Below are 17,157 nucleotides of genomic sequence, written 5' to 3' on the forward strand. Positions count from 1 at the left end.
TTCTATTATCCTACAACAATTATTGATTTATTGTTGGTACAAAAACGAAATGCTGAAGTTGTCTCACGCCATAAGATAGTTGGTGAGGTCGATCTGGTGTACAAGAAACATGCATGTTGTCACGAGAAAAAACAAGCACAAGGTTGTGAAGGTACCCTATTATGATTGATTGGACAAATAATTCATATCACATCCCTTTCTAGGCTAGTACAATCTCATGAAGTTTGGGACACACCAGTTGGACTAATTTGGAGTCGATCAAAGTAATTCAAATATTTATTCCACCAAAAACTCATACCACTCGATTATGTCATCACCATAGGTGCGGTTCAATATAATAGAGAAAATTAATTGTGTAAAATGTTGAAGGAAAATCGACTTAGTGTGCCTTATCAAACTAGGAGTAGTAATAGGAGAGAAGGTTCTAGAATTCCTAATCCTACTCGGATTAGTATTCCTTGTAACATTAGAATATGTACTTTGTAATCCCTATATATAGGGCTCCTATTCTCAATAATACACACACAATTCTCGCATCAATTCTCTCTTGAAACCTTTATCCTTAAACACGTTATCAGCAGGAGCCCTAACCTTGAGATAAAAAATCAAAACCTAAAAACCGAAAATAATTCCCACGGATAACGTCGCTGTTAGCCTCGCCAACGCAAGCTCCTAGCCCGCCTGTGCGCCTGTGCGCACGCTGCCCGTGCAGCCCAGCTGCCCCGCGCGCCCCGTGCTACGCACTCCTGCGCCCTCTGCAGCCTTTCTCCGCACGCTGCCACAGCAGCTCCTGCGCATCAGTGTGCCTGCTGCTCTTTGCAGCGCCCCCTGCCGCTGCAGCAGCCCCGCAGTCCTGCTGCGTCCTACAGCAGCTCTGCATCGCTGCCCCTGCTGCTTGTGTACCCTGCTGCCCCTGGAGCATCTGCATCCCAGCTGCCTTTGCAGCTCCGTCGGCCAACAACGCAACCTACCGGCCACACTCTCGGCCCCATCCCATTAGTGCACAAGCATAGCACCGCCGAGCCATTAGCCACGACCAGGATTGTAAACAAGTTACAATCCCAGGTTAGGATCGAACATCCACTTCAATCCTAGCTTAGGATTGAAGCAGCATATGCAATCCCGACCCAGGATCGATAGCACGCCTGCAATCCTACACGCCTGCATCAACACGCGCGTGTATTGAGAATTTCAAATTCCGAAATTCATGAGTAAGTTTTCACTAGTAAGTTGTTCACATTTTTGAAATTTAAATTTATTTTTATTTTTCTTCGGGGACTTACAAAATCCCTTTTTCTTCATCCCACTTTTCTGTAACGTGGGTTCGATTTGCTAAAAGCGGAATCGTGAGGATTCACGCTAGATACTAACTAAGAGCGTTCGTGATCTTCGGACTAAGAGCGTCCATGAGCATCGATTTTTACGAACTAAGAGCGTTCGTAGGCTACAGACTAAGTGCGTTCGTAAGCATAAAAATTTGACCATATAAACGTCATTGGTTTCAATCCATATCCAAAAATTTGGAAACTATCAACAAAGACAGTGGTTATAACTCTTTCTCACTAGGCGTACTCAAGAGTAATTGTGATGTCTAGGAAAGGTTTGAACTGAGAGAACGGTTTAAAACTGAGCAACGCTCCACCAAAATCTCGCCTTACCTTACCTGGTCACAACCAAATTGGAATTACCAAACGGATTGAGTAACTACTACTTGTCTATGCTTGATTATCCTTTTTGGATTAAATTTAGAAACTTTGACGTAATCATTGGCTTTCATTGAAATAAAGTGTCGATTTTGATTCGAACTTTATTCATTCAAGTATGTTTCCCGGAGAGCTAGAATGCCTCATGGATAGTGCTACTACGCACACCATACTTCGAAATAGGCAGTTATTTCTTGAGATGACGCCTACTCGATCTTCTGTGACTACGATGGCAGGGTCATCTAAATTGATTCATGGTCGAGGACCAGCTCAATTTATGTTGCCAAATGGCACAACTATTAATGTCACCGAAGCTCTATATGCTTCTAAGGCTGGAAGGACCCTATTGAGTTTTAAAGATATAAGAGTCAATGGTTTTCATGTGGAAACACATTGTGAGAATGGACAAGAGTTCCTTTGCATCACCTCTAATGACTACGGACATAAACGAGTATTAGAGAAACTTATGTGTCGCTCTAGTGGGTTGTATGTAACCACTATTTGAGTTGCTGAATCTAACCATGTCATGAGAGATGACTTATGGGATTCTGACACATATAGGCTTTGGCACGATCGTCTGGGACACCCAGGTCGTGATATGATGATCCGTATACTAAAGACTTCACACGGACATCCATTTTTCAAAACGAAAAGAAGTCAGAACCGAAATTCGGTCCAAGATAGGGCTGGCGCCGCCTACCCCCTGCGGCCCAAAAGTGGTATTGACGCCACCAATACCTCCTTGGTTCCTTTTTTCTACTTCTAAAGTCAATTGTGACTTTGTGGCTCAACCGGATACTTCCCTGGTTGCTTCTAAAGCCCATCTTTCGTTTTGCAAAGCCTGCTCTTTAGCAAAATTAGGATCGAGACCATCCTATGCAAATGACACTAAGGAAAATATTACATTCTTACAAAGAATCCAAGGTGATATTTGTGGACCTATTCAACCAACTTGTGGACCATTTAGATATTTTATGGTGTTGGTTGATGCATCGACACGATGGTCACATGTCATGCTATTGTCCACAAGAAATGCTGCATTTGCTAAACTCCCAGCACAAATCATTAAATTAAGGGCTCACCACCCTGATCATCCCATTAAGTCATTTCGTTTTGACAATACTGGAGAGTTTACATCAAAAACGTTTGATGACTATTGCATGTCCATTGGGATTGAGGTTGAACACCCTGTTCCTCATGTTCACACCCAAAATGGTCTCGCAGAAGCTGCCATTAAAAGACTTCAAATGGTCGCTAGAGCATTGGTTATGCGCACCAATCTCCCGGTTTCTGCTTGGGACTATGCAATATTGCATGCAGCTGTGCTCATTCGTCTGAGGCCTACTGCCACTCAACCATTTTCTGCGTCCCAGATGGTTACTGGATATGAGCCTGATGTCTCACACTTACGCATATTTTGGTGTACAGTTTATGTGCCAATTGCGCCGCCACAGCGCACAAAAATGGGTCCTCAAAGACGATTAGACATTTATGTTGGATATGATTCTCCAACCATTATCCGCTACTTAGAACCCTTGACAGGCGATCTATTTACCGCTAGATTTGCAGATTGTCACTTTGATGGGACAGTCTTCCCGTCGTTAGGGGGAGATAGGAACAATAATGTTCAACAGGAACGACAGGAATTGTCGTGGTCTGTCCCCACTTTGTCTCATCTTGATCCCCGAACCGTACAGTCCGAAATTGAAGTGCGGAGAATTCTCGATCTTCAGAACGTAGCAGATTCTATGCCTGATGCGTTTTCTGATATCGCTAAAGTGACAAGATCACATATACCTGCTGCAAACGTGCCTGCAAGGATTGATGTCCCTAAAAATCATGGACATGGCACCACCCCTAGGGGTGTTGGGCATGGCGCCGCCACCACTAATAGTGATGGCAATGTGGCTCAGGCCGGGCTCCCAGCAAGGAAACGTGGGAGGCCCAAAGGTTCGATAGATTCTCGCCTGAGAAAGAAAGCGAGTTTGGCACAGAAAGATCCATTAATCATTGACATAAATAACCCGTCTCATGAAGATATTCCGGATTATGGTTATGTCCAAGAGACATCATTGGGGGACGCTCCAATGTTAGAACTAATTCTAGGGAATAGGGAGATCTCCATGAATTATACTAGTGTACATGAGACGTTGAATCGAGATTCTATTATCCTTGATGATGTGTTTGCATATTCTATTGCTCAATGAATTATAGAACACGATGATATCGAACCTCGCTCCGTTGAAGAATGTCAACGAAGAGTAGACTGGCCTAAATAGAAAAATGCGATCCAGGTTGAATTGGATTCACTAACAAAGAGACAGGTATTTGGGCCTATAACGCTGACACCCCCAAGTATAAAGCATGTTGGCCATAAATGGGTCTTTGTTAGAAAGCGTAATGAGAAAAATGAGGTTGTTAGATACAAAGCCCGCCTTGTGGCGCAAGGTTTCTTACAACGTCCTGGAATCGACTACGAGGAGACATATTCTCCCGTAATGGACGTTATAACGTTCCGCTACCTTGTCAGTTTGGTAGTTTCCGAAAAACTTGACATGCAGCTTATGGATGTGGTTACAGCATATCTCTATGGGGATCTAGATTCAGAGATATATATGAAGGTTCCAGATAGACTTCAATTACCCAAGTCAAGTGGCTGTAAACCACGGAGCACGTTTTCAATAAGATTGAGACGCTCACTATATGGATTGAAACAATCCGGACGGATGTGGTATAACCGTCTAAGTGACTACTTGATTAGGAAGGGATATGAGAACAATGAAATATGCCCATGCGTGTTTATAAAAAGGATAAGTTCCGGATTTGCAATTGTAGCAGTTTATGTCGATGACATGAACCTAATTGGAACTCTAGATGAGTTAAAGGAAACTGCTAAGTACTTGAAATCCGAATTTGAGATGAAAGATCTTGAATTTGAGATGAAAGATCTTGGGAAAACACGGTTTTGCCTCGGACTAGAACTCGAGCACCGTAGTGATGGGATTATGATCCATCAGTCAGCATATACTCAAAAATTATTAAGGCGCTTTAATGAAGATAAAGCAAAGCCTGTGAGTACTCCCATGATCGGTCGTAGTCTTGAGCTTGAAAAAGATCCGTTTCGTCCAAGGGATGAGGACGAAGACTTATTAGAGGCTGAAGTGCCCTATCTAAGTGCAATAGGAGCATTATTGTACTTAGCTCAATGCACAAAACCGGACATCTCATTCGCAGTGAACTTGTTAGCTCGACACAGTTCTGCGCCAACACGCCGCCATTGGATTGGCATAACAATCTTTCGATACTTGAGAGGTACGATTGATATAGGCTTGTTCTATCCCTACAGAGAAAAAAGAAATAACGGAAGTGTGGGATCGGACTCCACAAGGCAAAACGCCACCTTTCGTGCTCCTCCTCCCCTCCATCAAAATGACAACGATGTCTTGATGGGTTTTGCTGATGCAGGGTATCTCTCTGACCCTCACAAAGGTCGCTCCCAAACGGGTTATGTCTTTACCATGGGAAGCACTGCGATATCTTGGAGGTCTACAAAGCAGACCCTTGTTGCTACTTCCTCAAATCATGCAGAGATTATCGCTCTACATGAAGCCGTGTGAGAATGCATATGGCTAAGGTTTGTAGTTAGACACATTCGAGGAACTTGTGGTTTGAAGTCTACCACAGATGAACCTACATGCATTTATGAAGATAATGCAGCTTGTATTGAGCAAATGAAGTTAGGTTTCATCAAGGGCGACAACACCAAGCATATATCGCCTAAGTTCTTTTACAATCAGCAACAACAAACACTTCTATATATTGAAGTGAATCAAATCCGTTCAGAGGATAATGTAGCGGACTTGTTTACCAAGTCGTTACCTAAATCCACATTCGAGAAACATGTGAAGAGCATCAGATTAAGAAAGTTATCCGAACTCCCATAATTGTAGAAATCAGGGGGAGACCTTGACATCAGGGGGAGGTATGATGTCTATATATATGTTCGATCTCGAAGAGTGAAGGACGTGTTGTGCTCTTTTTGCCATTCGACCAGGGTTATTTTTGTCCCACAAGGTTTTTGTTACCTGGCAAAGTTTTTAGTGGGGCAACGATCAAAGAGTCATCATCGAGTTTGAGCGGCACAAGGGGGAGTGTTGAAGGATGTCGACTACTCCACATTCACGCGCGTTGTGCTCTTTTTCTCATTCTCCTTTGACCAAGGTTATTTTTTCCCACAGGGTTTTTATTACTTGGCAAGGTTTTTGACGAGGCAACTTAGAAGCGCATAGCAGAGGCAACACTATTGACATGGAATATCGGGAGTGTTGTAAATGATAATGACTATTCATGCAATAAGTATTGCTTAATGTATGCGATTGACATACTTTAATGTGCGATTGACAGACTCGTAATGTATGCGATTGACAGACTCGTAATGTATATATGCGATTAACAGACTCATAATGTATGCGATTGACAGACTCGTAATGTATGCGAGTGATTAGTATAGCTATTATGTATTGCCTTTTGTATACATGATGTAACCCTATATAAACCTCATGGTGAGATGAATACAATACAATACAATTTTTCCAATTCTCTACAACAAAACCATGATAATCCTTTCATCACCTATACGTTTTGCGCATGGTTAAAATTCATCTCAATTTTAAGGCTTCGAGACGGTTGTCTCACTTTTTTTTTTTTTACTGATTTATTGAATCATGAATCAAAACAACGACAAAGGAAACAAAGAGGCCAAGCAACAGAACTGCTGGTCCTTGAAAGAAAAAAGTAACAGCTAAAAGATTGAGCAATACAATAGCTAACAAATTTTTTAATTTTGGAGACAAGAATTTCTCGTCTACAGAGTATATATTGGTCATAACTCATAACATGTCTCGGTTTTAATTAGCGCAAAATCAATATTCTTTCTAACTTAATCTCATTTGACACTAGGTGTGAAGTGTAGGATTTCTATCTCAAAAGATTTAATTAGTTGCTTCTGTTAGTAACGAATCATGTACTTGTATGTATATCTTAGACTATTGTTTCGCAATTTTCTAAGACAGGAGGTAAAACAAAATCAACAAGGTATGATTAAGTAGGTAAGCATGTAAGTATGTAACCCAATAAGCTGAGCCTAGAAATTGGAAAATGAAGATCCTGCTCAAATACTATGTCAGCAAACAGCAAACCAGCTTGACCCACCAACATTCCCGATTAGATGTAAGGTTTGAGAAATCGTAACGCTATTAGCAGAGAACCACTTACTTTCATATCGTAAAATATTATGTGGTTTTGTTTTAAAGAAAAAAAATAGACTGTTTCATTGCAAAACATATCCAAATTTCGAAAACACCCGTATCCTAGGCTCAAAATCTTATTTTAAAAAACAGATTTTCTAGAAAAGAAATCTATTCAACATGAAGAAGAAGAAGAAAAATAAACTTATAATAATGTAAACCATGGCCTGTCTGATAAGTTGTTAGGGGGCATTGTTTAATTAATTGATAGGAAGAGGGCTTTGGTGCCCTTGTCCTTCTGTCTATCCATGTATTTGCTCCTTTAGATGTGGACCTTGGTCCATGGTGTTGGGAGCCATTCTGTTCAGATAAGACCCATTCATGCATATATGAAATCTTCAAAAGAATACATACTATAAAACAATAAATGCTCAAAACACTAATATTCAAATGTGAATTTTGTCCCCCCCCCCCCCCCCCCCCCCCCCCAAAAAAAAAAGAACATTCAAATGTGAATAGACATAAAGTGTAGGAAAAGATGAGGAAAAAAAAGAAAGAAAAGGATGAATGCGTGATTCTGGTTTTGCAGTTTCAAATCAATTTCCCACAGATTCGACAGTGCGGAGTATAGAAATCTCAAATATGTGAACGGTTAGATTAGTCTGCATGCGGTGTGCTCTACACATTGTATCAATCGACACACCATATTTCTGAACTTTCAGTACTCCAAACCGGTTTATTTACGCAAATTCCCCATTTTAAAGCAATCAAGTCTGACTCTTTGAGATGATGAACGGTTTGGAGTCTCATCAACCTGCTTGTATAAACCTAGTTCCACCATGCATGTGCTGCAATTAAAACATTATTAAGTTGTCATTAGCAATTATAGCTGTATACATTAAGTAGCAAGCTGGAAGCAATCACATCTCCTAGTTGTTAAAAATGACAACTCAAAGTCTCAAATAGGCTCAGAGATGTACAAATTCAAGGAGATAACAAACATAAAGCAGATTCTTTACTCGCTTTTGGTACCTGAAAGTTCCTTACAAAGTCCTATAATTTTGTTATATACTCTTTGTGCAAATTGTTAAACATCCGGTCACATCCTAATAGTACACTAGTACAATTTGGTTACATCAACTCTTTTGAGTCTTGTCCTTGGCTTGATTAGAAAGAGAAAAGAGTTACTGGTCGAGAGTAAACGTTGAGTACCATTTTCAGACCTAATGAAGCTGAAGCTGAAGCTGTCTGGAATTCAGGAAATGAATTCACTTCGATTTGTGTAAGGAACCTACATTGATGTAGAGAGTAATTGTGATTCGTAAACAACATGGGATCTGAACTTTACTGGTTTCTTATCATGGCTACTGGTACAAATCAAGTATGCATTTCTTTCTTAATCTGGGGAGAGATAAAATCGAGCATGTTCTGAAAAAGAGCAACCTTTTTTTGGATTGTATATGGTAAGATACTAAGATGTATTATAGAGCATTGTTAGTTGTGGTTTCTCTTAAAAAAAACATGCACTCCAAAGAGTATGTGGAAAAAGAGAAACAACCTCTGATGTTCCAAATTCCCAGTCACTTTGACATTACAAAATTAAAGTAGATAGTAAATTAGGTAAGATAAGAATAAATTAATTAGCTTCCTTCCTCTGCCAATTTGTGCTTCACAATGCGTTTAGTTTTACAAATAAAGACGGTCCTCTGAAGCAAGAACTCGTTCACCAGACACCAGTAGAGATTTAAGAATCCATGTATGCCTTCACGACATCTGCAATCGGAGCTCGACAGATTGGACATTTTCCGCTGTTCCATTGCAAATCATGAGCACACTTGAGACAGGTGCACATGTGTCCACACCTATAAGATATGAAATGATCATATGAAACAAGATCAGTAAAACCAACAAAGTTTTGAAATGATGAAGAATTTGCTTAGCTTCAAAAGCAAGTACCTGTACAAAAGTGAGTCGATTTTTGCTTCATTGCAAATGCGGCAATTGCCTTTCTTTGTTAACCCACTAGAGTTTCTTTTCATCCCCACTTGACCTGTAACATAGTTCCGTAGTTAATTGAAACTGAAAGAGAACAAGGAATGGTGCAAAAACTATGCAGTCACTCACCATTTTTAGAACCGGTATTATAATTTCGAAAGAGAAACTAAAACTGTTCTTAGAGACTGAAAGTGATTCTAAAGGTCAAAAGAAGTACAAGAGTTTATTCTCAAGTACGTGGCTGTAATTTAGGGGAAAACAGAAGAATTCAGCAGAAACCTGAATGAACATCCTGGTTCATGGATTGTTGCACTGTCATTTGCATGTCTACGCAGCTCTTTATTTCTTTTCTTAGCTCCGACATCTCTTGATAGAGTTGTATCATATGCCCTCTCAAGTCGTATAAGAGCTCCATTTCCTGCAAGATCAATAGCGTTTTCTCGATGGATTGAGTAACTTACTTGAACCATATTCTGAGGTAACTTTAAAGTAAAATAAAAATGATAAAACTCACCATTGAAGGATGACTGAGGGAGGGAGAATGCTGCCGGTGATTAGCGTTGTAAGATGGAGATGGTGAAAGTTGTGGACTATTTGGATAGTAAGATGGAAAGGATGACCGTTGGTGAGGAGATGGAGAAGTGGCTTGGTCCGAATCATCCCCAACTTCATTATCTTGGTAACTCCATGTTGTAAAGTGAGATGGTGAAGGCTGCAATGATGCACGGTCAAAATAATCACTAGCTTCTTGAAACTGACCACTAATTAGGCTCCTTGATTCTTCATCATCATCGTAGTTGTCATCATTTTCTTCTTCTTCCTCTTCTTCTGTCATCCCCTCGTCCTCGTGGTCTTGATGTTCTTGCACCTGTTCTTGGACTTGCACCTGTTCTAGCACTTGTTCTTGGACTTGGTTTTGTTCTAGTACCTGTACATGTTCTTTCACTTTTTCTGCTTCTTCTTGCTCCTCCTCTTCTTCTGTCATCTCCTCGTCTTCATGGTCTTGATGTTCTCGCACCTGTTCTTGGACTTGCACGTGTTCTAGCACTTGTTCTTGGACTTGGTTTTGTTCTTGTACCTGTACATGTTCTTGCACTTCTTCTGCTTCTTCAGTGCCTGATGCGCTGCTGCGTTGTTGTAAGAAAGACACCATTTGATTCATTCTATCATAGCTGCTCTCGTCATCTTCTTCTTCTTGACTGACACTATGACATGTTTGTCTTTCTATGCGAGATACCATCAATCTATCTATCCTATCTCGGAAATCACTAGAAAGAAAATTTGATACTGTTCTTCTGCATAGATAAATGGGAAATTCAATTCAGTTAAATGATATGATTGCAATTTTCGGAAGCTAAAAAGCAAAATTAGAGCAATGTCTTTAATTATGAGGCATATATATGAGGTAGAGAAAACAAAAGAAATACAGGTGGTACCTTTCAAGGAGTTGGTGTATCTCGCCTTTTTCTGAATTGGAGTTAAGCATCTCTTGGTACCATGATTTCCTAATGTCTTCCCAATAGCTCCGTGGGCGAGAAATCTCACTGATCCAGTCATAATTTGTTTCTCCGTAATACTGGTAATCATCATCATTCTCATCCCAGTCGACCAAGGATGTTGTTGTATCTACTTGTGAGTCAAAGTTTCTAGCCTCTAAACTTGTTCCATGCCATATCGCATTTTCATTCCAACCGTTCAAGGATGAGGTTGTATCTGCAGCTTCATGTGTGTCAAGGTTTCTAGCCTCTGAATTTGTTCCTTTCCATATTTCATTCCCAGTCCCATCCCCACCACTCAAGGGTTTCCTTGTATCTGCACTTTGTTGTGAATCAAGGTATCTAGCCTCTGAACTTGTGGGTTTCCATATTTCATCATCCCCATCGCGACCATTCAAGGATGTTGTTGAATCTACAGTTTCTTGTGAATCAAGGTTTCTATCCACTGAACCTTTTCCTTTCCATATCTCATTCTCATTTGAACCATTTATGGGTGTGGTTGGATCAGCAGTTTCTTGCGAACCAAGGTTTCTAGCTACTGAACTTGTGTCTTGCCAGGTGACCTTCGGACTTGGGCTGGCTACTTCACAAAGATCTTCACTAACATTTGGCAAGGTGCTTTGAGAAACTGAACTAGTTTCTTGGAAGCAAACTTCTAAACTGGGGGTCACTTCTTCACAAACATCCTCACTAGCACGCAGTACTGGGGATGTTTTCTGCTGCTCCATATCATTAACTTCTCGATTAGGAAGGCTTTCACTAGGCTTATTGGAGGTGGAGGATTTGTGTAAACTGGGGATAGCTTCTTCACTAGCACGCAGTACTGGGGATGTTTTCTGCTGCTCCATAACATTAACTTCTCGATTAGGAGTGCTTTCACTAGGCTTATTGGAGGTGGAGGATTTCTGTAAACTCTGGGTCGCTTCTTCACAAACATCTTCACTAGCACGCAGTACTGGGGATGCATTCTGCTGCTCCATAACAGTAACTTCTCGATTAGGAGTACTTTCACTAGGCTTATTAGAGGTGGAGGATTTGTGTAAACTGGGGGTCGCTTCTTCACAAACATCTTCACTAGCACGCAGTACTGGGAATGTTTTCTGCTGCTCCATAACATTAACTTCTCGATTAGAAGTGCTTTCACTGGGCTTATTGGAGGTGGAGGATTTGTGTAAACTCTGGGTCGCTTCTTCACTAGCACGCAGTACTGGGGATGCTTTCTGCTGTTCCATAACATTAACTTCTCGATTAGGAGTGCTTTCACTGGGCTTATTGGAGGTGGAGGATTTGTCTACGTTGACACACTGGTTCTTTATGATCTCCTTATGAGGGCTATTTGGATTAGGTGCATCACCCTGCACTACTGAACCCTGCTCAGCACTAGTACGAAATTTCTCCCTGAATTCGAGTAAATAGTCAATGTTAACGAAAGTATCAAGTAACGAACTTTACAGCCCTGTTCAACAAAGACTTGCCAAGATTTACTTTAACCAATATTACACATTACAGTCAATATTGAAGACTGAATCTTACACCCAGATCTGATTAGTCTTTTATGAGTTTAAGTTATCTGATGCAACGGTAAAGTGATGACAACTGAAAAACTTTAACTTTCTGAAGCTTAAACAGGAAGCTTCATTCCACCACTATACCTCATGAATTCTGACCATTTTTGTAAGTTTCTTCAAGCTCTTTTTCCAAACCAAACATTTCTAAAATCAGACTCGCTTCATTTCCGAGTAATGTGTATTAACCCCATTGAAACTACAGCATAAGTGGTCCTTTATTCTCTCTTTTTCTTTGAACTATAACTCAATCCAACTAGGATCATTGAAAGCAAAATTCAACGTCACATTAAACACTACTTATTTAGTTTTAAAAAGCCACCAAATAATTTTATGTTCATTTCAATTCTCTCTTGATCAAAAGTAGCATTTAAGACCTCTACTTCACCTAAACTTGAAAGGTATTCAGTATTCTTTACTAACATGAGCAAAGCTAAAGTGGAAGGAGAAGCCTAGTATTAGAACTAGATTGATATAATGAAATATTAACTAATATATCCCATCTTAATATTTAAACTAATTTCTGATGCAAGTAGAATAAAATTGTACCTGAGATGCATGATGCTAGATCCTTGCGCCGGTTTGTTCACTCGAGATGCTTTTGGCGGAAGTGGTGGCACATCTACACCTGCAAATGCCACACCACGTTGAAGCAATCGAAGCCTAAGTAATGACTGCATATAAACATAAGACAGTATATAAGTCCATGTTTAGGATTCAAATTGCAAGGCAAATCGATAATTAACATTTCTATGGAAAATTTGTGCTATATTGAATGAGAAATGCACCTGAATTCGAGTTCGGCCTCGCTGTGGGAACTTAGAAACTGTTTTGCGGTTTACCAGTGTGTCAAGTTCCCTATGCCTGTCACGCTCCATCTGCATAAGCAAATCGGCAAATGCCTGCCTCCCTCTGATGCGCGGTGAGCTTATAACATGAGAGAGGCCTCTGTGCTCTGCTTGATCAACCCCGGAACACCGATCACGTAACAACTCACGGGGGATATCCCTACATGGCGATCCGTGAGCGCTACTAAACTGCTGATCATGATCATTAGCATTTTCCTCACTCAAAGAGGACGATGGACCCTGTGCAGTCAGTCTTCTAATAATATCCACAACTCGAACCTTCTCTTTTTCTTTAGAATCTAAATTCCGGCTATTCACAGCAATCCTATCAGAATCTTCAATGTCAGTAACAGTGCCGGCATCATAGCTTTCATCTATAGACTCCCTTGCTTTTTCCATATCCAAAACAGAGTCCCCTGGTTTTTCAATAGAGAAAATAGTATCCCCTGCTTTCTCACCAGGGGACTCTGCCTTTTCTGCTTCAGAAACTCTGGACGGTGAAGCATTGGCAACTATTACATTCTCATTCTCATTCTCAGGGCAGCTAACTCCAGAATCTGACCCACTTGTCTCGGAATTGGAATTGGTTTTGAGGGATTCTGATTTGTGGAGCCTCTTCTCCCAAATTTGAACCAGAGACGAAGCCCCCACGCCTTTTTTGGTGAGATCAGCCAAGCTATCTGTTCTTGCTAAAGTCTCTTCCTTGGCAGAAGTCGACGTCCTTGTCGAAGAAGGCGCCGAGTTCGGCACAGAAACCACCTCTGCCTCTTCTCTCCTCTGCCTCTCAATTGGTTTCGTCACTATTTGTCTTGCGAAAGCCCATCGATCAAGAACCCTAGCATGCCTCGGGCTCATAACCGAACCCGAACCATCTTCTCTTTCACCGTTTCTGTTGCTGTTCTCATCCTTGTTTGGCTCCTTGTTTCGAGCCTGGTTCTCGGAGTTGCTGTCATTGGAGCCAGAGTTTGAAGACACTGCAATGCAGAGATGATCCCTCACCAAACTCTTGAGATTCTTCTGCAAAGCACCTATGGTGGCTCTGGCATTGCTCTCTCTGCACCGGTCCCGGCGGTTGTGATCCCTCAAAACGCAACCGAACGGCGCAGAGGCCATTTCCACTTGGGAAGATGCCATCTAATCTCGGCTTTCCGAATAGTATTGCTGTATAAACTGATGCTTGTGTGAAGCACCAACCCTATTATAATAGCCTAATCATTTTGCGGGTGAATGAAATCCGAACCAAAAGGAACAAATCAAAGAACCAATATGAAGAAACCGGGTGGGGAGAATTGATAAAACCCACAATCCACCTCACAAAACCTACGTTAACAAAGCAATCTGTAATTTTCTAAGAAATGAAAAATCCCAACTCTGACAGGGAAGAGAAACAAGCCACTGGTTTTAGACGAAAACAAAGGAGAGTTTTTAGGCCTAAAACAATTTGCCAACCAAAGGATTCACCTCAAACCCATATAGATTTTACCTATATTTAGTAAACTCTTGTGACCGCAAAGAAGAAAACACAGACACAGAGAGAGAGATGGAGATGGAGACGGAGACAGAGAGTGTTTAGTATTGAAGACGATGAGAACAAAGGAAGGGGTGCTAATAAAACAGTGAATTAAGAGTTTGGTGGGGAAAAGGAGGAATTGAAGGAGAGAAAGACGTTGGTATTAGCCGTTGGAAATGTAGGGTCATATTAGCAATCTATGGTAACCCAAAAAGCTAACTTCACTGATAAATTTGTTAATAGAGAGCGTCTACCAAACTTTCTGTTCTGGAACTCTTACTATAGTTTTCAATCTTATACCATAAACGCGGCTGTAAGATTTGCAATACATGACTAAAAATTGAAAAAACGAACGATAATACGTACCATGAGTATAAAATCTATTTCAGAATGCTCTAGATAAAACTGAATCTATTTTGGTCTTTTGGGTGTCTTAATTTGTTGTTGATTCATTGCCTTACCAATTTGACTTCCTCGTGCGGTTTGGTTTTAGTCAATGGTTTTACTTAATTGAGTTAATTACACCTTTGAATTTTTTTTAGACCCAAATTACATGCCAATTTGGGGTTCAAAGCTCCCTCCAATTCTTACCTATTGTCTTTTACATTTTTTTATTTTATTACCCTTTATGTTTGGCTTTTGCTACAACATTTTTAATTGCATGACCAATGCAATCGAGTACATAGAATATAAATTGACAAAAATTATTTTTACCATGTAATTGTTTAAAGTGTTGATTTGACCATTCACATATATATATTGACCACTCATGAGTAAAACCAGAATTTTAAGGCTTTCTCGCAAAGTTCATGACTTAATCCTTATTAGGGGGAGGCCATTCAGAATTTGGAGTGCTAATATTGAGTCATTGAGATAATACTCACATAGAATAGTCGGCATTCGGCAACATTAATAGATTGGAAAACGTATGAGGTGTATCAATAAAGCACATTAAAATTTAATGATTGCATGAATTTAAATCATTTTCAAATACAAATAAAAATTTGTAAATGTAATTTACTAATTGAAACAGAAAACTAATTTGTCATTAGTGTGAATTGGTTTATTACGTGCATAGTTGGTTGATACTAAACCATTCCGGTAGTTTCAGATCAAGGAATCTAGCTTTTGGGAACATATATATGGGATGATCCATTCAGTTATAATTTTCATTTTAACATTGCTAATATGCATGATCTTTGTAAAGTCTTTAGAGATGATCTAAACTACGAGCATAAATTTTTGGTTGTCATACTAAACGCATCATGATATGATGGTGTGAGATATTTATGAGGACCTATGTAGGTAACAATAAGATGACTATATTGGCAAATATTTTGCATGAGAACTGGGGTGAAGTAAGAACTCAATGATGGTGTGAGATATTTATGAGGACCTATGTAGGTAACAATAAGATGACTATATTGGCAAATATTTTGCATGAGAACTGGGGTGAAGTAAGAACTCTGATTTATTGAATACAATCATACATCATACAGTCCAATATACTAGGAAGATAAACAGAGAATTAAGATAGTGGGAGAAACTAATGTGTAACATTAAAGATTACAGTAGCAACAGAAAATTGCGGTAATATGCAATCTAGATTATCAATGATTTATATACCTTGTATATGACATGGTTCGTGGTGAAACATTAAAGATTTGAAAGTATAGTATAACATCGATAGTATGACAAGGCAATAGCTACGGTGTCAAAGTTGAGACATGATTTGGCACCAGTGGTCAGGTTAAGCTTGCAAATAGTGAAATTGAAGATTTGGGCACTCCCACACAACCCTAACCCTATGCACCTTTCTTCACTAACTTGAGGCCTAATGGCCCTCTTGGTGTACCTTTTGATAGGAGCATTTTTATGCGACGTTTTAATAATTATTTCCTCATATTTTTCTTAGTGTTGTAGAGAAACTGAAATTGAGAGGAATTTGCTGTGTATTCTCATTAATAATAGGGGCCTCTTTATATAGAGGATTACAATGCATAGAATCTCAATCATACAATGAAAGTAATTCTACATTGATTAGGATTCTAGATCCTTCTAATTAAATCCTATTACCACTAGGTCAAGTAACCTAGAGTTTGGGCTAAACACAAATTAGGTTTTCCTTGAACACTCCCCCTTGTGTTGCCCAAACGCGGTGCTTCTCTCGTTGCCTCATTAAAAACCTTGCCGAGTAACAAAAACCCAGTGGGACAAAAATAACCTCGGTCGAAGGGGAAAAAGAGCACAACACACCCTTCACGTTTCGAGACCATACATGTAGACATCTCCCCCTGATGTCTGCATCTCCCCCTGATGACTACGGTCATGGGAGTTCGGATAACTTCCGTAAACGATGCTACCAACATGTTTCTCGAAAGTGGAATTTAGGCAATGACTTAGTGAGCAAGTCTGCCACACTGTCCTCAAATCGAACCTAGTTCATTTTGATCTTGAGGAGAGTCTGTTGTTGCTGATTAAACTTGGTGTTGTCGCTTGTAGCCTTGCTTCATTTGTTCAAAACAAGCTGCATTATCCTAAATGCTCGTAGGCTCATCTATGGTAGACTTCAAACCACAATTGTTCGAACATGCGTAATTATGGATCCAATCCATATACATTCACGAATCTTTTCGTGAAGAGCAATAGTCTCTGCATTGTTTGAAGATATAGCGACTAGGGTCTATTATGTAGACATCCAAGATATCGCAGTCTTTACCCATGGTGAACACTTAACCAATTTGGGAATGACCTTTGTGTGGGTCAGAGAGGTACCCAGCATCAGCAAAACCTT

At 40.1% G+C, this 17,157-nt stretch overlaps 1 protein-coding gene across 1 annotated transcript; it reads right to left on the reverse strand.

Annotated features, from left to right (window-relative positions):
* Positions 1 to 8,485: 8,485 nt before the first annotated feature.
* On the reverse strand, positions 8,486 to 14,420 carry LOC133728808 (uncharacterized). The gene is made up of 7 exons (XM_062156247.1): positions 12,794 to 14,420; positions 12,555 to 12,679; positions 10,381 to 11,838; positions 9,459 to 10,239; positions 9,224 to 9,362; positions 8,906 to 8,999; positions 8,486 to 8,811 (listed from the first exon to the last, which is right to left on the reverse strand). The coding sequence occupies exons 1-7, from the start codon at positions 13,985 to 13,987 to the stop codon at positions 8,694 to 8,696; spliced, it is 3,909 nt and encodes a 1,302-aa protein (XP_062012231.1). The 5' UTR covers positions 13,988 to 14,420; the 3' UTR covers positions 8,486 to 8,693.
* Between the last annotated feature and the right edge of the window lie 2,737 nt (positions 14,421 to 17,157).

Source organism: Rosa rugosa, chromosome 2, assembly GCF_958449725.1.
Source record: "Rosa rugosa chromosome 2, drRosRugo1.1, whole genome shotgun sequence".
Lineage (NCBI taxonomy): Eukaryota > Viridiplantae > Streptophyta > Magnoliopsida > Rosales > Rosaceae > Rosa > Rosa rugosa.

Excerpts from the sequence above, each read along its gene's own strand:
- LOC133728808 (XM_062156247.1), bottom strand. The coding sequence starts at position 13,987 with ATGGCATCTTCCCAAGTGGAAATGGCCTCTGCGCCGTTCGGTTGCGTT. Across the intron at positions 11,839-12,554 it reads TCTAGCATCATGCATCTCAG|GGAGAAATTTCGTACTAGTG; the intron begins GTACAATTTTAT and ends ACTCGAATTCAG. Across the intron at positions 9,363-9,458 it reads CCCTCAGTCATCCTTCAATG|GAAATGGAGCTCTTATACGA; the intron begins GTGAGTTTTATC and ends TTGATCTTGCAG.